Here is a 23336-nt window from a genome sequence, read left to right on the forward strand (position 1 = left end):
ACATATATATATATATATATTGTGAGATATAAGTTCCAAATAATTGAAAATTAACTTATCCTTCTAAGTTCTTCTTTCTATTGGAGGAAAAAGCACAAGGCTTTTATTAGACGCACTATCCTTTCTTATACACAAATATTTCATTAATCGAGCAATACATTCGTTCGTTCTTCTTCTTCTTCTTCTTCTATCTTTCTTGTGATCCTATTATTTCATTAATATTATTCTATTTAATCTCTCTCTTCTTAACATTGAAAAAGTAAAAGCATATATTTGTTATATGTATCTCGTATACTTTTGCAACGATTATTCACAATTTGTTTCTTCTTGCACTTCTTCATACCATTTCCTGATCGTGTATATGATATTTAGTATCGAAACGTGTGTAAATCTTATGATCTCCTAAAATGCCTTCTTTCTGAAAAAAAAAACAAAAAAAAAAAAACAAAAAATAGAAACTGTACAATATATAAATATAATAGTATATATAACATTAATATTTTTTTCAGAGAATTATATAAAAAGTTGTTCCATTGATTATGAAAAAATAACATTGAAGATAGTTTCATTTAATAAAATAAAAAAAAAAATATATATAAATGCATTCTTATACTAAAAATCGATATCCATTGATCATAAATATCTGTGATATCTGTTGATTAATTGGATACCGAATGCAAAACATATCTTTTATTTTCAAAATAATATATATCTATGGAAGTATATTCTGTATAGATACTTCAATGATATTTATTCCTATATTATTAGTTCCTTTGTAATTATGATTTTTAATATCTAATATAAGATGATCATTTTGAAAATATAATGATATAATTTTATAATAGTTACATTTTATTATTCGAATAATTTTTATTAACATTGTTGTATCAATATAGATCCAATGATGGCCAAACTTTATCGTTAAATAATTCGCTTATCATATACAAGATGTCCTGTAAATGTATACACAAGCAGAGAGTTATTCTACATAAAAATAACTAATTCTAAAACGTAGAATACAATTTGTTTATATGAAGTTCTGTTTTTGAGAAAAATAAATGTAAAAATTTGTCATGTAAAATCACCACCCCTGTTTGTTTATTAACTATTAATTACAAGACATCCTGTATACTCTTAACGTCATTCTTTTAAAACAAAGCATCGATTTAATTAATACGTTTGGCCACTGTTATTTAATATTGACAAATCATGGATTCTATAAACCTGTGGGGTAAACAAAAAAAATAAAAAAAGAGGACAATCAATTACGAGCGAAGTATCTTTTTTAAATATACTATTTATATTTAACGCGTGTTATAAATTATTAGAAGAAGTGCCATTCTTTACTATAAAACAATCACTACATCTTTTAACATATTATGATTATTCTTTATCAAATCGTAATAATTAAAATTAGGGGAAAAATATTGAACGGGAGTTTCTTAAAATTTATTGCTTACTATTAATCATATATATTTTATAGATAACTCGAATTTAGTCCGTTATAATAAATTTTAATGATACATTATGATCAGAATAAATTTAGCAATTACAGGGTCGACTATCCTATATTATTAATATATGGATCTCAATCCTAGTGTTCTATTTAAATAGCATCTTGCGATGGATTGAATATTAAATAATTGACTGAATAATGAATGATTAGTCAATAAATACGAGATTTCTATGTAGTATTTAATATATTGGATTTGAGATTTTAAGAAAACAAACAAGATAATAATAATAATAATAATAATAATAATAATAAAAAGAAAAACGCGTTTATTAAATTATTAATTTTATTCTCAAATTTGTACCATCTCGAAAAACTAAAATCAAAGTTGATTGTTTCAAAGTTTTTATGAAAGGTATATATATATATATATATAAAACGAACAAAAAAATGTAGTATTTAGATTATTATAAAAATCTTTCTAATATCTGTTAGTATGGTTATTAAAATTTATAATCGGTATACAATTATGCACTTGGAGAATTTAATAAAATATTGAAATACCAGGAAAAGCAATAGCTGCTCTATTAAAAAAAACTAGCAAGTGCATAGGCAATGAAGTTATGCATATGCAACATTGAATGCATATTCTCAATGACATGTATATCATTCAATCGATAAGGTCATCATCTTACATACGTATAGAAATGTATAAATACACAGTGGCACTTCATTAAAGAAATATATTTATTATTATGAAAAAAAAAAACATATAATTTGTTTTTTTTTCCAAATGCTATTATGAATTATATAAGAAGAAATGCTTTTATTCTGAGTACTATTAGATCTTTGCAATAATTAAAAAATTTATTCGTACCGAATACACAGTTACCTGATTAAACGTACATAATACCTATACCTTATTCTCACGCAATTACTTTCACATGTTATCGTATTACAGGTATATAGATATCCAATACTACTCTTTGGAGTATGTTTTTCGACTGATTAAGTTATCTCACTTTAGATGTCAATTAATGAAAATAATTAGAAATAAGTAATTGCATATTTAAGAAACTGTGTAATAATGATGTTTATAATAGTTTAATATTGCAATTATTATTATATATATTAAATTTAGTTTTCACAAACAGATAATAATAATAATAATAATAATAATAATAATAATAATAATAATAATAATAATATATATATAATTTTAAATTATATAATTCAATAATAAATATAATTTATTAATAAGAAATGAAAATGTAATTTATTCATTTGTGCATTTTAGTGCAAGAAAAATTTTAGTTCATTTACTTAATGTTCTTTCGAATTGGATGAATGGGATGATCCATGTTGGTTAAATCGGGTGGATTTTTTTCAAAATAACTTATCTCCTTCATGCCTCCTTCTGCGATTGTCCATAAGTCTGGATAAGATTGCTTAAAATTGTTGTACCATTTCTCGACACAAGGCCATTGGTCCAATTTAAAAGAAATTGCTTCCAAACACATAGTACTAGTGATTAATGGAAAATCTGCTATAGTTAAGCAATCTGTTAAGAAAAGAATCGGAATATTATTTAAATAATTATTTTTATGATATGCTTAGATCTTCATATTGTGTTTCATAAAATAATGATGACATAGTTAATGCATAATACTTTATACATATACACATATGTAGTAAAAATAATATTACTTACTAGCAGCAGCGTAAGTTGTATTTTCATTTTGTAAATATTTATTGAAGATATCTAAAGCCATTTTTATTTTCTTCAAACCCAACGGAGTTCTTTCATAATCGAAAAATATTGGTGCCATCTATGTAAAATAAAAAAAAAAAAAAGATAAAATAAAATCAGGATAAAAAATATGGAAGTAACGATAAGTATTCTTAAATATATGTAATATTATCTTACCACATATTCTGAGATATTACGATAATAATAAGCAAGATTAAAACAAAGACGATGATTTACAATGGCACGTCCTCGTGGATCCTTTGGATATAATTCACCAAAAGTATCGTATTTATCGCCGAGATATTGTAAAATGGCATTACTATAAAATAAAATAATCATTTGAATTAAATGAATTTTGTGTCAAGTCTAATTAATAAATTTATATTATTTAGATAAAACAAACCTTTCTCCCATTACAAGATCATCGTCAACTAAAACAGGTATTTCTTTTTGAGGATTAAGCTAGAAAAACGATAAATTATTGAATCCACACAAGCACACATTTATTATTATTAAATATATTATTTAACATTTAAAATTACCTTCTCATATTCTTCAGTCATATGTTCACCTTTACCAAAATCTACATCGACCAATTCATATTTAATATTTAAAGCCTTGAGTGCTTGACGACATGCAAGAGATGGGGGACCATCAGATACAGAGTACAATTTCATTGCTAAAATAAAATGCAAATAAATAAATAAATGTTTATTAAAATAGGCAAATATTATAAATTGGAAGAATGGGATATAAATTACCGATTAATTATTTTCTTCTTTAAACACAACGGAAAGCTTTTAAAACTAGAATGAATACCTGTACTTGATTTTTTTTTCTTCTTTTTTAATGCCGATCAAGTTACATTAAAACACCTTTCACTTGTGCATTTGTTAAATATTCAAGGACCTTTTAGCCATATATAAAGAAAGTTCGTATGTTTTACGTAAAGATTCCTTAATGATAAAATTATAATTTTTCTCCAAAATATATTCTACAAACTTAAACTTTAACATTTTATTTAAATATGAATGAATATAAAGATGATTATTCGAGTGAGCCACTATATTAGTGCATGCATCTGAAAAAAATATTCAAAAAAACCATTCTAGTGGCAGGCCAGCTAAGCATCATATCATAAAGTTTACCATAACTTAAGATTTTTATTGTTTTTTGTTTTCAATCGCAGATACTGACTTTTTGTATGTCCATTTTTTCCCGGTCTTTCTAGCTTCAATATTATATCAGTTCCTTTTTATCTAGTAAGTCTTTCGTTTAAGTTCTAAACGATTAAACTCCTTTAATTAATAATTAAAACAAAATATCAATATTAGATTTTTAATTGTTGTTTGCTTTTAAATGTATATAGAACTTAGTTAAACATTCGTTTTGTGTAAACTACATGTAACTAAGAGTTACTAGGAAATAAGAAAGTTCAAATATATTGAAATTCTAGTAACATAGCTAAGCCGATATCGGTAAACTCTGTTTTACCGACAACGTTTTCATCTGTTTTACTAACAGAGCAATTTAAACTGTTTTATCGACCAAGTTTTAGAATCTGTTTTACTGACAGAGCAATTTATGCTGTTTTACCGACCGAGATATCTAAATCTGTTTTATCAGCCGAGAGTTCTACGTCTGTTTTACCAACAGTGCAATTAAATCTGTATTACCGATAGAGTTTTAGAATCTGTCTTACCGACCGAGCAATTATAATCTGTCTTACCGACCGAGATTTCAAAATTAAAAAACTACAAATATAAAACAAGAAATTATTGATTTTAAATGATTAATTAGTTGGCTATTTACTGCAAATGTTCTTTTTTTTCTGCGGTGAAAATTTTTGAATGTCGGTACCCTGTTTTACCGTTTTAATTAATTTAATAACATTTTGGTTTATTAATGAACTACAATTAAAAAGTGTAATTTACATTATCAATTCTAAGACATTTCTATCATATTTTATTTCTTACCTATACTATAAAGTAATTGTTTCAATGACTCTTCATTTATTGTTTCAAAGGAACACCTGATATTATTATCAGTCGTATATGTTTCTTCTACAACCGCTTGAATTATATTTTCGTTTATAGTGTCTGAAAGATGTCTAAAGTTACTGAATAAAGACTGCGACACATCTTTTGATATCGGAGAAGAGAGTCGCAAATGTTCCATTCCAGATGTAGGCGACGATAAATCGTTTTCTAATGGTGACATTACCAAGGAAAAAAAATCTGTAGGCTCTTGTACGTTGTTCCTGTTATTTGACAATAATTTATCCGTATTATTGGTAGAACTTTCCGAATCAAGATTTTTGGAATTCTCCGAATTCCATGCATCTTCGCTTGAATTTTTATTCGCCTCTTTTAATTTTATAAAATTAGCTTCTTGTTCGCTTTGTAGATCCGACTCTCTCGTTAAAACAGTTTGGCCTTGAGCATTTATTATAAGAACGAATTTGTTATCCTTATCGTTAATACCATTCAGTATTTGTTTTATTTGTTGTGGAGAATTAGTTTCTTGCAATTGATTAGATTCGTTGCAAATTTCTTGGGTCAGGGTTGGAACTATTTCGTTCGATTGAGATTGAGAATTGGATGGTTGTATCGGACATTTATGCGTTCGTTGACTCACCTAAGTAATTTTAATCGAATATTATTTACAGTAATCTAATATTATCAGTTATATATTTTATATATTATTTACTTTGTATCTGAAACTTTTTCCGCACATGGTGCAAGTGTAAGGCATAACGCCTGTATGAATTCTACGGTGTACTAGATAAGACACACGTTGTCGAAAACATTTTCCTATTAAAAAAATTAAACTACAATTATAATATATGTCTTGTGAAATCAATAATATATAGTATAGTAAAATATCATCTAAAATATAACATTAACATAAATTAACAGATAAAACTTTACCTTTAATTTGTTAACTCATGCATCACACTGTAATGTTATAGATACAATGTGAATAAAATGACCCATAATTAGATTGTTAGTAACAACTGTAAATAGTAAAGCATATTATATTGATAATAGTTTGTAAACTTTATAAAAAATACAAATTATTCAAAACAAGCAAAATAGATTATCGCATTTATCATATATTTACCACAAGTTTCACAGGCAAAAGGTTTCTCTCCTGTATGAATTCGTTCATGATTATGCAACGTAGAAAGTTCTTTAAAAGATCTACCACAAGTAGAGCACATATGTGGTTTGTCATCTTTATGATACAATCTATGTTTATGATATGATTGTTGAAAAGTAAACGTTTTGTCGCAGATATTACATTTATATGGCATCTCACCCGAATGTAATCTTTTATGCTTTTTCAAAAAATACTTTGTTGTAAACATTTTACTACAGACGTCGCATTCCCATTGTTTTCCTTCGTGCGTTTTCAAATGTTGTATAACGTGCTGTTCCTGTTCAATTAATACGAAAGAATCAAATATTTATTTTTATTAAAATCACATATTTTGAATCTCAATAATAATACTTACTTTTTTAAAATTTTTTCCACAAGTAGGACAATTGTATCCATTGTTATTAATTCCTACCGACGTGTCTCCGTCCTTTGATGAAAAACCTGTATAATATTACGATAAGCAAACTTTTGCTAGATAAACAATAAACTGAAAATTAAACAAACGTTTACCCCAATTGTGACCGATGTGTGCGACTCTCATGTGTATCATTAAACTGCCGCGCATTTTAAAAACCTTTGAACACAAATGGCATGAATAACTTTTTAACAAGTTATCATTAGTAGGATTTAAATTTTGTTCATCGACCATGTGAACTAATTGTTTATGCAAAAGAAGAATATTACTATCTGTAAAGTGGAATCCACATATATTACACCTTTCAGTCTTTTCCTTTAACAGCTTAACATTTGATATTATTTTTTCACCATTTACATTCTGATCTGATTTAACATCAATGATAGAATCAATCAATGTATTCTTATGATCATTTGAATGTTCTTTATTATTAATTTCTAATGGTAAAACATTAACATTATCATTCATCGTCATAACATTTGGAAAATTGATGATTAAATTATTTTTCAAATTATAATCATCGTTATTAATTTCTGTTTGCTTTAAGACGATATCACGAGTTTCATTAGTTCCTCCCAATGAATCTCTTTTCGTTGTGGAATGTTGATTACAAACTTGTTGAGACAAATTTTCTATCCAAACATCTTCCAATTTGTTAGTTTCTCTCCGTTGTAAATTTTCTTCTTGTACATTGTTACCTTTGTAACAATCTTCCAAGCAATTTCGTTTCGACAACTCGCTAATAACTGTTGAAGAATCATCATGCGTTTCTATAAATAATCTATCATTTTCTTTACTATAAAAACATTCGTTTGTACTCGTATTAGGATAAATTTGCTCCGATATATGTAGAATTTGGGAACCCTTATTAAACGACCCATCGGTTTGAACTTTAGTCAGCGAATTCATAGTCGACGTTTTATTAATACTATTTGAAATAGTGCAACATGATTGCATTGTGTGATCGATATCACAACAATTTTTACTTTTATTCTTTTTAATGAATCCTTGACCAGTGTCAACAGGTTCTTTGCGTAATACATTCCAATTGTGAATGATGCTTTTAACTTGAACATTAGGATTACTGATCTCGTTATTGTCTACGTTAATATTAATAGGTTTCGATAATTGTATGGAATTATCATTAATATTAATGGTATGTCCGAATAGATGTATAGTCAATTTATCTATACCGACTAATACTTCATTACAAACTGGACACATTAGAGGTCTAGTAGCAACGCTTACAAGTCCTGCTCGTAAAGCGTCCAAAGTTAGAAAACCAGGCTGAGAACATAAAGGACACGCTAAAAGACGAGCACACATATTTTTAAGCTTTGCGGTACCAAATATCAAAGCGTTTTTAAGTTTAATCTCTTATTTTATTGCATTATATTTCATATCATTGATTCATTCAAATATTCATTTTATTTTTGTTTACATAAATATTTTACTGTATATTAATTTTTACTACCTTTGATCATTCACTTTATTCTTTTTTCCAAAAAAAGAATGTATAAATATAAAACATACAATTAAAATATAATACACATTAATCAATTTATTAAGCTTAAGATTAATGTTATTTACTAGTGACACTGTTATTGGGGTTATATTTCCACTTGTGAGTATTGCAAAAAGAACAAGAATTCTTTAAAGCTGAATTATGATTTAACAATGCATTTTAAATAGAAATAGTCTATTTAATGAGCTATCCATATATAAAATCCAGGACAGAATGTTATAACTCAATTCCTAAATATAGATGCACAGTATTTCAGGTATTTATGTTGAATTCTTCTGCTTTGAAGGAGTTAGGTTATATATAGATAAAAGGCGGGGAATTTAAAAATAATATCTAGGAATATAAAAAGATTGATTAGAAAATATTACAATTAAATATGTATATACATATATATAAATATTATATTAATTAATTGATAGGACACTTATACGAAATCCCATCTTTGCAACAATACTTTTTACCACTCGATAAATTCGTATTAATCCATTTATTTTTACAATTTTGTATGAAGAGAGATGCCTGTATTGAATAAAAACTTCGTTTTAATATTTGTATATCTTTTTAATACAATATAACTATGTAGTATTATTTTATTTATTCCATTAATATAATAATGATATTAAGCAAATTACTTACTTTTTCTTTTAAACAATCACGATCTAATGCAGCACAAAGTAAATTTGAACTGTTTGGAAGATGTTTTATGATCTGTAATATAAATAAGTAACATACTAGTCTAATATAATTTGTATGTGTTTATATAAACATTAATTATATCTTAAAAACAATTTTATCAACTCACCATCTCGAGACATTTATTAATACATTGTTTGTTTCCATGAAGAGTGCAAGGAAACGAATCGGATTGTTCATGAAGAAGAACCGGATTTCCCGTAGGCTGTTCTTTTGTACCTTTTTTAAATTGTCCACTTAAAAATACACCGCAAACACATCCAACTGGTTCTTCAGACGTTGATGAGTCTAGATGATTACTGTTATTTACATCTATATCTTTTTTTGTGTAAACAGTCGATGCGCATAGAATAATACAAATAAATTTTAAATACATTTCAAACTGTAACAAAAGATTTATATTAAGTATATTATAATGAATTTGTTTTAATTATTAAAAGAATTATATTTATATATCCATCTACCTTTTTATATTACCAAAGTCTGATAAAAGATTGAGATTTGTTTTACGTGCCAACGAAAGTATATCAATTGTAAATGTTGCAATATATAAAGGGTGGTATTGCTAGCTAAGCGAAATTTGTTTATATCTTTACAATTGCACATACAATAAGACCTACTTCCAATCGATCGATTAATTCGAATGTAAAATGTAAATTGTTTTTATTGATTTCTTCTTAAATATTTTTACATATATATATAAATGAATTAATTAACATTATCCTTATTTGCTTTCATAATTAATTTAGCTTCGCCCTTAAGAACTACTTGATCACCATTAGCAATTAACGTATATTCACATTTAATAATTTTACGCACAGATATTATTTGTACTATTATTTCTACTGTATCACCGACATAGCAAGAATTAGGATATTTAAGAGTTTGTTCAGTAACGATTGTACCTGGGCCTGGTAATTTTGTACCAAGTACACCTGACACTAAACCATTAAGCAAAGCTCCATGAACAATATTTTTATCTGAAGTAATATGAATAGGATTATAATCACTGGTCAATTGTGCAAAACTCAAAACATCGCTGTTGGTTATAGTTTTAGAAATCGATACACGATCTCCAACTTTTAAACTAATAGAACGTATCTTTGCAGGTGGAGTCTTTGTACAATACTTTTTTATATTACGGTAGAAAAATGAAATTCGTGACATAATCGTATTTTGAGTAGAAATATCATTAAATATAGATTACAATAAATATTACAATAAATTTGTTATGGATGTACTAGTCATTTTTTGTCCTTGCTCTTTTCGATACTATGTTCTTGACAATAATCAGTTAAAAATATAATAGCTAGATTTTTAATACGAGTATTCGTGCTATTAGAAAAATCTTGCATACGTTTAACAATGGTCGGTGAAAGTATATCGTCTTTAGATTCAGGTGTAATTAAAAACATTAATGTTGTAATCGATGACAGTATGATTCCTTCATCGTGAGAATTAAGTAATAACGATACTAATGGAATACCCTGATTGCGTAAGATATATGCTTTGTTTATTGGATCTGGAAAGTGGAGATTGTTTGCATTATTGTGTAAATGAATAATGTAATCAATGTTACATTCAAATGCATAATACATTACCTAAGCATAAATTACAAATACCTCCTATAGCAAAGCGTACAAAAGTAGTGTTATCTTCTGATAATATATGAAGAAATAAATCTATTACCTTAAGTTGTCTTAAATAATCATAGTTAACAGGATCGTATGCAAAATTAACCAAATTTGCTAACACTTGCAGCTTTGCATCTAATCAAAGAATTATATATATTATATGAATACTAATCAATTGACATAATTAAAAACTTTTGTTTACCTTTAGACGAGGTCGATTTAAATTCATTAATTAAAAGTTTTAAAAAATCGTATCTGCCAACGCCATTTTGTCCGGTACGATGTATTAATTTTTCTTTTGTTGAAAACATTAAATATTTTAATACTAATCAATATTTATAATAAATATTTTTTGTTCATAGTATCGTGTGTACATTTGTAGCATACAAAAGAAAGTAGATATAACACACATAAATATAAATATGTTCTTTCTAATCGAATTTGTGGTCGAATCATAATCTAGCAATAGTAATCCTCGTATTATGATTGGTAAGTAAAAAGTAATAAACTTGATACACAATGACTAAGAATAATGATCTATAATATGATTGGCTAATAAAAAATAATTTTCATAGAATCAATAAAATATTAAGATAATGTTATAAATACAATAATATAATTTCAGTTTACAAAAAATATAATCGTTACATCATTGGTGGAACAAAAATATAGTATAATGAGTGCATCGAAAAGTTAAAGGCGTATCTAGAACGATATTAATGTTATAAAAAAGAAATACTATTTGAACATGCCGCCATTTTCATAATCTGTTCGAAGTGAGCATAAGGTTTCGTTGTGGAAGACATGATTAACACGTAGCCGGCGTTTGACGTGTCCTAGCCTCCTAATCTAGGCGCATAGTGGTTTAATAATTTCTTGCAAGCAGTGTCTTATAAGTTTTGCAACGTGCTGTGTGACGAAGAATAGAAAGTGCATGTTTGCATGCTTCTAACGAGAAGTTAGCAATTAAAAGTGTGAAAAAAAAGAAAAGAGAAAAAGAATAAAAAGAAAATATGCATTAATAGGAGCATTTAATTTCACTGGAAGAAATACACATAATGTTGCCGAATAAATCGTCTACGACAAATACGAAAAAAATCATGTTTCCCGATAAAAAAACAACTACCAAGCAAATGAAAACTTCAACGATAACCAATGCCGCCGGTCTTAGTTCTTTGATTATTTTTACAGTATTATTACTTGCTTGGATAGCTGGTTTTGCATCCAGATTATTTGCAGTAATACGGTTCGAAAGTATTATACACGAGTTTGATCCTTGGTATGTTAATTTCTTTTTTAATAATATGTTTTTACTATCTTTATATATTATTTACAAATATGTTGATTTTATTTTTTAAGATAAGATATTTCGTGTATATAATTAAAAAATAAAACTATATTATTCGTATATTAATTTATAATATCGGTACACTGTGAAAATGTTTCTAACTGTTGTTCATCGATGACAGGTTCAATTATAGAGCAACAGCATATATGGTACAACATGGATTTTATAACTTTTTGAATTGGTTCGATGAAAGGGCATGGTACCCTTTAGGACGTATTGTAGGTGGAACAGTATATCCTGGACTTATGATAACATCTGGAACGATACATTACATCTTACACTCTTTAAATATTCCCATACACATAAGAGATATTTGTGTCTTCTTAGCACCAGTTTTTAGTGGCCTTACTGCCATTTCTACGTATTTATTAACTAAAGAAATATGGAGTGCTGGTGCTGGACTATTTGCTGCGTGTTTCATCGCCATTGTACCAGGTTACATATCAAGATCGGTAGCTGGAAGTTACGACAACGAGGGAATAGCGATATTTGCATTACAAATAACTTACTATCTTTGGGTTAAATCAGTTAAAACTGGATCAATATTTTGGGCATCCATGACTGCTCTGTCATATTTTTATATGGTGTCTGCTTGGGGTGGATATGTTTTCATTATTAATCTAATACCATTTCATGTATTCGCATTGTTGGTTATGAATCGATTTAGTAATCGTTTGTTCACGAGTTATACCACGTTTTATATTTTGGGACTTTTGTTGAGTATGCAAATACCATTCGTTGGTTTCCAGCCGATCAGAACATCTGAACATATGGCTGCGAGTGGCGTATTTGGTTTACTGATTTTCTTAGCTACTCTCAGGTATCTATAAAAATTATTTAACGATCTATGTTTTCATGATTTTAATAATTCATGATATTATATCATTAAGAAGAAGAAAAAAATAAATAAATATTCTTTTTCAACAGGTATTTACGAACTGTGCTGACAAAGTCTGAGATGAAATATTTTAGTGGTGTAGTAGCAGTGACAGCGGTTGTACTCCTACTTATTCTGATTATACTAACTTATACTGGTATTGTTGCACCTTGGAGTGGAAGATTTTATTCCCTGTGGGATACTGGTTACGCAAAAATACATATACCTATAATAGCGTCAGTTTCCGAACATCAACCTACTACTTGGTTCAGTTTCTTTTTTGATTTACATGTTCTTGTTACAACATTTCCCGTTGGGCTTTGGTACTGCATTAAACATATTAATGATGAAAGAGTATTTGGTAAGTATCTCTATATTAATTACACTTAAATTAAACAACAATATTAACAAAGGAAAAAATTAATTATATATTTCAGTTATATTGTATGCCATAAGTGCCGTCTATTTCGCTGGAGTAATGGTGAGACTCATGCTTACGTTAACTCCAGTCGTATGTATGTTAGCTGGCATAGCATTCAGTGGACTATTAGAATTATTCTTGAAAGAGGAATGTAGAGATGGTAACGATAGAATCGAAGGTAGTGAAGAAGAAAGCGAAGAAGAGAGAGAAAGAAGTCCAGGCAGAGCATTGTACGATAAAGCTGGAAAACTTAGAAGAATGAAACACGAAAGACCTAAGGACGCTGGTGATGGATTAGGCGACAGTCTTAGAAATAGTGTCATCATTGGTGTATTAATATTATTAATGATGTTCACTGTGCATTGTACTTGGGTTACAAGTAATGCATATTCTAGTCCTTCAATCGTATTAGCATCTTATAGCAATGATGGTGGTAGAGCTATTCTGGATGATTTTAGGGAAGCTTATTACTGGTTAGCACAAAATACACCTAACGATGCTAGAGTTATGAGCTGGTGGGATTATGGTTATCAAATAGCTGGAATGGCCAACAGGTAAGTTAAAGTTATCATACATGATTAATATTTTTAATTAATATAATACTTTTTTATTTTTTATTTGTATAGAACTACGCTCGTGGATAATAATACATGGAATAATTCCCATATAGCTTTGGTCGGTAAAGCAATGAGCTCTAATGAAAGTGCTGCTTATGAGATTATGACATCCTTAGATGTAGATTATGTATTAATTATTTTTGGTGGTATGATTGGTTATTCTGGTGACGATGTCAACAAATTCTTATGGATGATACGAATAGCCGAAGGCGAACATCCTCAAGATATTCGTGAAAGTGATTACTTCACAGAAAAGGGAGAGTTCAGAGTCGATTCGGAAGGATCTCCTACTTTATTGAATTCTTTAATGTACAAGTTAAGTTATTATAGATTTGGTGAAGTTAAAATTGACTACAGGTCACCTTCCGGCTATGATCGTACTCGCAATGCTGAAATTGGAAATAAAAATTTCCAATTAACTTATTTGGAAGAGGCTTATACCACCGAACATTGGCTCGTTAGGATTTACAGGTAATTTTATTCTTTAAAATATTTCTAAAAATATATAAATAAATAAATTAATGAATACAATTATTTTTCATCGGATAGAAAATATTTCTATTATTTATCTTGTAATTTTTTTTAACAGGGTGAAGAAACCAGATGAATTTAATAGACCCAGGATTCCAATTGCGGACAGAGTTATAGCTCGTCGAGCAAATTCATATATTAGCAAAAAGGTTAGTATTATCGTAAAGCGATAAGATTATTATTATATAAATAGAAAGAAAGATAATTGATTTTTGGTATATTATTAATCGTATCGTTTGACATTCTTGCTGTATTACATTAATGAATCTGGAAATCTAGTTGAAGTTATGGGGGGTTAAACATTAAATGTTTCAGACTGCACGGCGTAAGAAAGGTTTCATTAAAGGCCGGCCAGTAGTTATTAAAGGACAAAAACCTTTAAAGAAAACGACGTAACAAATGTATAATACTTATCCCATAACAGATTTCAAATACAACTTTTGTAACAACAGAATTACCGTCCCTTGGGTCTACCACAAACTGTAGTCTAAAAGTGTGAATTAGTACCATCAAAGGATTTGTTCGAAGAATAATGAAAAAAAAAAAGAGAGATAGAGAGAATGAAAGAAAAAAACAGAAAAAGTAAAAAAAAGAGAAAGAGAGAAAGATTTTATTTCAATGTTTCAGAAAATCACAAAAAAGAATTATTTTATTATTAATTATTTTTCAAAGAAAGTTCCATATTATAGTCTTTATGATGATTGTCTAATGTAATATGGCACTTCGCATAATAGTATATATCATATATAAGTTTATTTCACCTAATTCATTGCAACATAGGATGATTACACATTATTCAAATAAATACCACTGTGTATATATATTAAGTGTATTTCTAATAATATATTTTAGGTACACTGATAGTAGATACTTTTTGAAACCATTGTAATGAAGATTCATTACAATAATTAAATATTATTCTTTAATTAATTGGATTTATCTGAAATTGTATTCGCATACAAACCCACACACACACATATATATATAATATATATGTTATATTATATATATATAGAATATTTTCTAATTAATTCAATGATTGTGTTTAGATTAATTTATATGTATACGTTTTCTTTATAATCAAATATCAATGATATTTTATTGGAAAAAAAATTAATTTTTCGTACAGGTTTGTATTGCATTGTGTATTCAATTTAGATTACATTCTAATGAGAGAGAAATACAACAACAAAAGTTTATGAATAAAAAATGAGTTTTACTGGTTGTTAAATTGTTAAAAAGAAAAAGAAATCAATGGGTTTAAAAACACATGTCACAAATACGGTAATCCAGTTTGTTAAATGGTGCATTGTTGAACAAAACGTTTGTAATAACATAGTCTTGTTGTTTACAAGCATGGTGTTGTAAATCTTACAATTTTTTCTTATATTCTGTACGCAGGACCTAAGAATATAATGGTTAATGATTTATTTGAAATAATATAGATATGTTCCTATTCATTTTACATAATGCTCAGTTTCAACTTATAAATATTACCGCATTATTCTTAGGTCCCTGTAAATGTTTATTTATCGCATGCAATTTTTTCCTTTTTTCCCTCACTGATTATATTTATTTTTAATAGAAAAATTTATGTTTATATTTATATATAGGGTACAATTTTGTGAAGAAATAACTGGAATACTCTGTATATTAATAACTTTTTTTTTATAATTTCTAATTATTATTAATATTTGTAAATTTATGACAAAATTTGCAGTGTTTTTTTTTTTTTAATAATTATTAACTATCAAATATAACGTCAAAATTTTTAAGAAAATTAATTAAATACTGAAAATATTTTTTATCTGTCAAAATCAGCTGATTAGTAAATACACATATATATATATATATATATATATATATATATATATATATATATATATGTATGTATGTATGTAAATCAAAATAATAACTAGTTAAATATAAAACGAATTAAAAAAAAAAATATTATCTTATATGTAATTATAATTTATATTTAATTTTATATATTTTTAATTCCCCAATATTTACATAAAATATTTTTAAAAAATTAGACATAATTAAAGAAAGATAAAAAATATATATTAACGATAATTTAATTAGAACAATGCTTTGTAATATTTAATTAAAATTTTGTTTATTCCAGTTTCGATTTGTTTTATTTATTTTTAAATAAAACAGAAAAAAATGAAATTGTTTCAAAAACATACCGCAATTTTATTATTATTATTGCATTCATATTAAAGGTCCGTTCGATGCAAGTATATAAATTTATATTTTTCTTATTATTAAACGTGACGCATAAAATAAAATAAAGTAAAATTAGAAAGCTTTGTTATCTTAACTATAGTCGATTAGAATTAATTTCAATGTTTAAAGAAGTAAAAAAAAATAAGAGAGAGAAATCATTTTTTTAAATCTCATTACTGTAATATCATTAAAGGTTAACCTACTAGAAGATACCAACGTAAGAAAGATTGCTATAACATTTAGATTATTATTTAAATATAAAATTTGACGCACGCATTAAACTTATATATATAATGTGGATTTTTATTAGATAAAAGAGGTATAAAACAAAACAAATACCAAAAAGAAAATAAAAGAATGAAGGATTCATTCGAAAGAAATAAAAGAAAATATATATTCGATTGTTAGGTTATGTTAGACTAAGTAACAATGAGGTAAACATTCTTGTAAGTTAATCGAATATTAAACGAATAATCAAATATTAACATAGTAATATTAGTAATGTAAAAATAAGTAATCATTGGGCATAAACAAAGAACGCTGATACGTCGAGTTTAGGAGTAATATAATAACGTTTTCATGGATTATTCGTAACAAAGATAGTTTCGTGTACGCGTTGATCGCCATTTTGCTTCTCTCACATCTGACATGTCTTTTCTAATGTTATTATCGATAAATATTATTATTCGTGCGTGAGAAATTATATAGAAAGAAAAATCATTTGTTTAATAGTGTAACACGTATATAAGAAGAAAGCTCAAGTTTATTCCGATTGGACGATATATGGTCTATCATCATCATTATTATTAGAGATAATAATAATTCGCACGGTACTTAACGAATTTCGATCTAACTTAAATATACGTTAAAAAAGCCCCCCTTACAAGCCTAAGGAATCACTAGATAGATAGAAAGAAGAAAAAGATATAAACAAATATATATATATATATATATATATTTATATACACACATATATATATATACATATATATATGTACAAGATATTTAACGTGCGCAATCGAAGTTTAATTAATAAGTTTTTTCTTTTTGTTTCTTTTTTTTTACGTTAAATATGTAAACGAAGAAGATCGATTCAATGATACATATATAGATTCTTTCTTTCTTTTTTCCCTTCTTCTTTTTCTCTTTATCTATCTATCTCTCTTTCTCTCTCTCTCTCTCTCTCTTTTACGATTTCTTATAAACAACAGTTGAAAATTCATTTTCTACGGTGTTGCTCGATCGTTTGTCAATGGAAGGAAGAGGGCCGAACATAACCAAATATTGTTGACCTCCAACATTGTGTGTGCATCTACTGGTTAATATGCCATCACTGAGGAAAATAATACTGTTATTAATATGATTATTAAGTAGCCGAATATTATTCGTTATTCTTATTACAATATTGTGTATATTACATTGATGGAACGTTTTGTTTGCAATTGTTTCAACATTCGTAAACATTTTTTATTTCTCAGTAACATACTACTGATATGTAAAACAAGGGTTTGTTTTTACACTCTCATTTCAATTATGAATTATTCTTATTGAAATATAATATCGGTATCGTTAACGTTATGTACATTCTTCAATCTAAATTCAAAACAGAGTAACAAGATTGTTAGTGTAATTGTTAAATCAAATATTTTGTCCAAGTAACTTTGTTGTTATGGTTATCTCTCTCGGTAAAGTAATGTGTGCATCATCGGTGACATTTAAATCAATTCTATTTGATTATAATTTGAGTGTATTTTAAAATATGCGTACCATGACGGTTGTATGTATCCGTATGTATAAATATATATATTAACGATTAAGTAGACAATTAAGTATCTTAGGTAAAAATATTACCACGGTTAAATAATCTTGTGGACTATTTTCCAAATTGTACAATACCTTTTTTTATTACTCAAATTTCTTTGCACGTAGTAAAACAAACATAATTGTCTTAGCGCTAATGTATTATAAAGGTTTTTAGAACCTAATTGTAAAGAAGAAGAAGAAGAAAGAAAGAAAGAAAAAAAAAAAAGAGCCATAACTGTGATGTAATTTAAATGAATTTAGTTATAATCTTTTTATATATATTCAGTATTATTTACAATAATAAAAAGTGTACATATGTGTTTAGAGTTTTGGTATATGGCATAGAAACTAAGAGTTGTTTTAGATAGAGATAAGGAAGAAATTTTAATAATCGCTTGGAAATAATTTGATAATGCGGATAGAATGCATTGTAATAAGAACGGCAATCAATGAAGGTCCCAACGTCAGGAAACTCAAACATGGACAATAAATTGAAGTTTTCAGATCGATTGAAGGCTTTATTGAAAACGGAAGCGCACCAGGATGTTGATCCGTATATTTTTAGTGAACCGGAACCATTTGGTAGCGCAGCATCTGGAAGAAACTGTACAGTAGTTACTAATAAAAGTTCTCAAGTGATGCAAAATTGTAAAAAAAGTAAAGGAAAATGTACAAAAGAGAGGACAAAATTAACGGCCATACCAAGTGCAGGATATAGAACTGTTACAGGTAGAAGGACAGACTTGAATGTGGATTATGGTGTTGGCAGAAGCATAGATCAAAAATATTCTAATATAGTTCAAAGTAAACGACGACACATAGAAAATCTGCAACGGCTGAGGTCAAGGAGGCCAAATCGGGACCACACGTTGCTGTATTATCCCAAAGCGGGTGACGAAATATCAGATAGCGAATCGAGCGGAGACGAGATGACAGTTTATCAACGCCATTGGTTCCCAGGAGACACGAGTACAGAATTAAATCGTTCTGCAAGATTGTCCCAATTAAGATCTCAGTTAAGACGACGTTTGATACAGTTAAATAGAAGTGACGCTGACTCTGAAATACTTTTACGTGAACGTGCGAGGTGTTTATTGGAAGCTGCTTACAAGGATCCAACATCTACAGCTAGAGCTTTAGGTGATTTGCCGGGAACTAGCAAAATAATAGATGGACCACTTTTGGTAGGAGGACAATGCGGTGCAGAAGGATGCCAACAAATATCTTTACCTTGCACTCGTCATTGTTCTCGGCACATTATGTTAAATGGAGATCAACTTTTGTTTGAACATTGCACTGCCAAATTTAGTGACAACACACAGTGTTGCATTCCTGTGTTTGACGTAGCGCACGAATTACCGCTTTGTCCTGAACACGCCAGAAAGAGGGATAATTATAATCGTAAGGCTCAAGAATCCAAACCAAAGAAAGCAAGGAAAAAACCGGCATCTCCTACAATCCCAAGGCCTAAGCCTAAATCAAGGCCAAAGAAGAAGAGGCGACCTCCCGCTAATAAATTAGAGACCAAAGGTACATTAGCGCATGAAGAGAATCATTACCTGAGCCAAATGAACTCTAGTGAAAGTCATATCAAGACTTTGAATAATATGAGCGTTACTCAAGGAAGCTCTAACTCTTCTAACTTAAACTTAGGATTGGGTTTGAGTTCTCTCGGACTAGGGGGAGGTCTCAAAGTCGAGTTAAGCGATCACGAAGTATTTGCTTCTCTTGATCCATCCGAACACGACTTTGGAAACGTACTCAACACTTTACCTCCGGATGCGTTTAATGATTTATTTATTGGTAATTATTATTTAATTATATATAATAGGGAAAACAAAAAAAACAATGAAAGAACAATTATAATAATACTTTTATATAACTATTTTTTGTTTAGAAAATAGAAACGGTGAATATGAGCCATCAAGAGAGGAGGAGGAAGAATTGGAAAGAGCGTTAGAAGCAGTGGACAAAGATGTTCGTAATTTAGAAAGAATGGGACAAACACATGGACTTTTAGAGCCAGCTTTACTAGCCCAACTTATGTCAGACATAGCTTCGTAGCCCCACCTACATTAACACTATAATAATCAGAAAAATAAAATTCGCGTGTGTTCCTTATGATGTAGAGAAAGAGAGAGAAAGAAAGAGAACGAGCATGAGAACGAAAATGAGAACGAGAAAGAGATAGAAAAAGAGAAAAAAAAGAAAAAACAAGAAAAGAGAGATACTTTTCTTGTGTGTCTGTGCCGCTGTTGCTGCTGCTGCTGTTACATGTTAACTCGTGACTCACTGACTTCTTATCATATGCAGTTGTACATGTTTACAAGACATTGGCAGGGATCGATTATACATAATATAGAATGTGAAAGAAGAGAAAAAAAATAGTAAAAACTTTTACCAATTTAGGATGATGGACATTAGGTAACACATGGCTAGATTTAATGTCATGTACGACGTATATACGTGCTTGTAAATGTTTAAGAATTCCATTATTATTTTATTTTTTTTTTATTTTCCAATTAAATATCTAATTAAGAATCGTTCATAGTATTCAAAAGTTGTAGCATATATTTGCAGCTTGCTATGAACATTAACGAAATGAAAATTCTTGGTTTTTTTTTTTTTTTTTTTATTTAAATCAACGAAGATTTATTTGGGCGCTAAGAAAACTACTTCAGCAATTAAATTAAATTTCGTTTAAATTTATTTTTCATTTAAAATACTACGGGCAATGAAGAGATATGCAACAAACGAAATATTACACTTTAATAATTGACACTATCAGCATTCAGGATATGCAATATTATTCAAAATAATGCAAACGAAAAAAAAAAAACAAATATCAAGGTATATATATATATTCTCTTTTATATATGTCACACACATTTAGAATTTTATTATAATTAGACGTTATGTATTAATAGAGAGACCTATTTCACGATCATCTATTTTTCTCTTTCTATTTTGTTACATTTTACTTAATTTCTTCATTTCTATTTATACATATTTTATTTTTATCTTCTTTTAGTTTACAAAAAAAAAATCTAAACTAATTGTAAGTTAAACTAAATTTCATGAATTTACTTTTTACTATCCTAAATGATTCGAGAAAGAAAGACAAATTTGTGTCCAATATATCAAATTTTGTCATGATTAAATATAAATTAAGCAAATAAACGCATTCAAGTGCGTTAAAATTAATTTATAAAATTTTCTTTAATTAATTTTTCTTTTCATTTTAGTAATTATTGCGTTATGATTGATTCACAAAATTTCTATATCCTTTTAGTGTTTTTATTAATCATTTTCTTATAAAACAAAAAAATATATATATATATACAATTATAATTTACGTACGAGCACCAAATATTTGTCCTAGAATAGCCTTAGGATTATTAATATCTATATTATANATATAAAATGTAACTTAAAAAAGATCTAGATATAATGTCGTCGTCGTATTAAAAAATAAAAATAAAAAAAAAAAATGATATTTATGTAAAATACACAAGAACATTTTTTATGAAAATTTTGAGATAGTGCATTTGCATTTCTAATTGTAATTATGCTATAAATTATTACATGTTGGTGATCTTAACTTATTTGCTACTAGTGTACTCGCATATCTGTAAAATACAGATTTACATTAAGATTCTGTAATTGGCATGAAATATAAGTTCCAAGTTATAGTTGAAATTTCTTCATGGTAGCAAATGTGTTAATCCAAATCATTCACATTTTTAATTTATAGTTGTATCGGTTTGTAAAATATCAAATTATTAATGACAAATCTAAGATCTTTTTTGGCAAGTTTTCGTTAACGATGAAGTAATGTTATATTAGTATATCCAAAAAAAAAAAAAAAAGAAAATGATCTCTTGATTAGTGTATGAACAAAACTGTTTAATTTTTTTTTTCTCTTTTTTTTTATAAATTATATCCAAACACCTTGTGCGTATAAAACGTATAAAACAACTACAGCTTGACAGGGATACGACTGAATTTATATAAAAGTACACGATATGTGTTATAAATCTATTAACAATTACTTCCGTTTTTTTTTTTTTTTATTATTTTTTTTATTTCATCGATTGTTTGTCACAATCATTCATCAAAGTAATCGTGAATACTAAAATAATACGTAAACATTATGATCGATATCGTTACTTTATCCATTTTGTAATATATTCATGTAGACAAATATTCAGTGATAAGTAGCTGTAAGAAATGAGTAAAAAACCGAAGATGATCTGAAAGAGTTTCATTTTTAATACCGTTCATTATATATATATAAGCGTAAAGTTAATATTTTGCAATCGATATGGGAAACACGACACGCGTTAGAATTATTTCATTAATCGAACGAGGAAAAAATAATTTTTCTTCTCTTCATTATATTTTGGGGTATTTAATGTTGTATATATTAATAATGATAATAATAATAATAATAATTTTTCAGTCGAGGCACAGATTCTGACAGTAAGACTAGATTGCTGCTATTATGAAATATTTAAGAGAGTTTTGTACTGCCATTTTACTGCTATTACAAAAATATCATAACTCGATATAAAAATATGCAAAGCATAGTCAAATATTTGATCGTAAGCGCATCGTCGAGAAAGATGATAGATTACAAATGATCATAGTTTTAATACATATCGATAATTAAGTGTGATGTGAGAATTAAACGTATGAAATTGTCACGCATTAAAGTTAATAGTTATTGCTAAACATTCATCACTGAATGTAAGTACAAGAACAGTTTATATAAATTTTGCTTGAAAGAAAGAAAGAAAGGAAGGAAAAAAAGAAGAATAATCTAGTTTTTATTATCAAAATCTTAGTGCCAAATATTTGAATAATAAGGTAATT

General features: G+C 27.6%; 5 protein-coding genes and 1 long non-coding RNA gene across 8 annotated transcripts; 2 read left to right on the forward strand and 4 right to left on the reverse strand.

Moving 5' to 3' along the window:
* Positions 1 to 9: 9 nt before the first annotated feature.
* On the reverse strand, positions 10 to 4610 carry LOC106787378 (glutathione S-transferase 1). Its single transcript, XM_014749695.1, has 8 exons — positions 4401 to 4610; positions 3965 to 4284; positions 3746 to 3882; positions 3607 to 3665; positions 3381 to 3522; positions 3165 to 3282; positions 2777 to 3014; positions 10 to 418 (listed from the first exon to the last, which is right to left on the reverse strand). The coding sequence occupies exons 3-8, from the start codon at positions 3878 to 3880 to the stop codon at positions 403 to 405; spliced, it is 708 nt and encodes a 235-aa protein (XP_014605181.1). The 5' UTR covers positions 3881 to 3882; positions 3965 to 4284; positions 4401 to 4610; the 3' UTR covers positions 10 to 402.
* Positions 4611 to 5075: 465 nt separating this feature from the next.
* LOC106787407 (zinc finger protein 613-like) lies at positions 5076 to 8169 on the reverse strand. The gene is made up of 5 exons (XM_014749744.1): positions 6876 to 8169; positions 6721 to 6806; positions 6327 to 6642; positions 5913 to 6016; positions 5076 to 5840 (listed from the first exon to the last, which is right to left on the reverse strand). Exons 1-5 carry the CDS (start codon positions 8104 to 8106, stop codon positions 5169 to 5171), a joined length of 2409 nt encoding a protein of 802 aa, XP_014605230.1. The 5' UTR covers positions 8107 to 8169; the 3' UTR covers positions 5076 to 5168.
* A 19-nt stretch (positions 8170 to 8188) lies between these two features.
* Positions 8189 to 11104, reverse strand: LOC106787408. Its single transcript, XM_014749745.1, has 7 exons — positions 10835 to 11104; positions 10600 to 10767; positions 10363 to 10520; positions 9818 to 10099; positions 9108 to 9380; positions 8942 to 9013; positions 8189 to 8824 (listed from the first exon to the last, which is right to left on the reverse strand). Exons 1-7 carry the CDS (start codon positions 10941 to 10943, stop codon positions 8714 to 8716), a joined length of 1173 nt encoding a protein of 390 aa, XP_014605231.1. The 5' UTR covers positions 10944 to 11104; the 3' UTR covers positions 8189 to 8713.
* A 306-nt stretch (positions 11105 to 11410) lies between these two features.
* On the forward strand, positions 11411 to 14984 carry LOC106787404 (dolichyl-diphosphooligosaccharide--protein glycosyltransferase subunit STT3B). Of its 3 annotated transcripts, none has more exons than XM_014749735.1 (7): positions 11411 to 11911; positions 12102 to 12800; positions 12908 to 13218; positions 13295 to 13832; positions 13905 to 14366; positions 14485 to 14575; positions 14742 to 14984. In XM_014749735.1, exons 1-7 carry the CDS (start codon positions 11691 to 11693, stop codon positions 14820 to 14822), a joined length of 2403 nt encoding a protein of 800 aa, XP_014605221.1. In that variant the 5' UTR covers positions 11411 to 11690; the 3' UTR covers positions 14823 to 14984. The 3 variants fall into 3 exon arrangements, with proteins under 3 accessions (XP_014605221.1, XP_014605222.1, XP_014605223.1); XM_014749736.1 differs by having other exon boundaries at positions 14706 to 14880; XM_014749737.1 differs by having other exon boundaries at positions 14712 to 14830.
* Positions 14985 to 16973: 1989 nt separating this feature from the next.
* On the reverse strand, positions 16974 to 18167 carry LOC106787411. Its single transcript, XR_001381774.1, has 2 exons — positions 18077 to 18167; positions 16974 to 17991 (listed from the first exon to the last, which is right to left on the reverse strand). It is a non-coding gene; the product is annotated as an uncharacterized LOC106787411 (long non-coding RNA).
* A 469-nt stretch (positions 18168 to 18636) lies between these two features.
* LOC106787409 (INO80 complex subunit D) lies at positions 18637 to 20826 on the forward strand. The gene is made up of 2 exons (XM_014749746.1): positions 18637 to 20264; positions 20359 to 20826. Exons 1-2 carry the CDS (start codon positions 18911 to 18913, stop codon positions 20523 to 20525), a joined length of 1521 nt encoding a protein of 506 aa, XP_014605232.1. The 5' UTR covers positions 18637 to 18910; the 3' UTR covers positions 20526 to 20826.
* Positions 20827 to 23336: the final 2510 nt, after the last annotated feature.

The sequence above is a fragment of the Polistes canadensis genome, unplaced genomic scaffold, assembly GCF_001313835.1.
Source record: "Polistes canadensis isolate GaletaPanama2010 unplaced genomic scaffold, ASM131383v1 scaffold_99, whole genome shotgun sequence".
NCBI lineage: Eukaryota > Metazoa > Arthropoda > Insecta > Hymenoptera > Vespidae > Polistes > Polistes canadensis.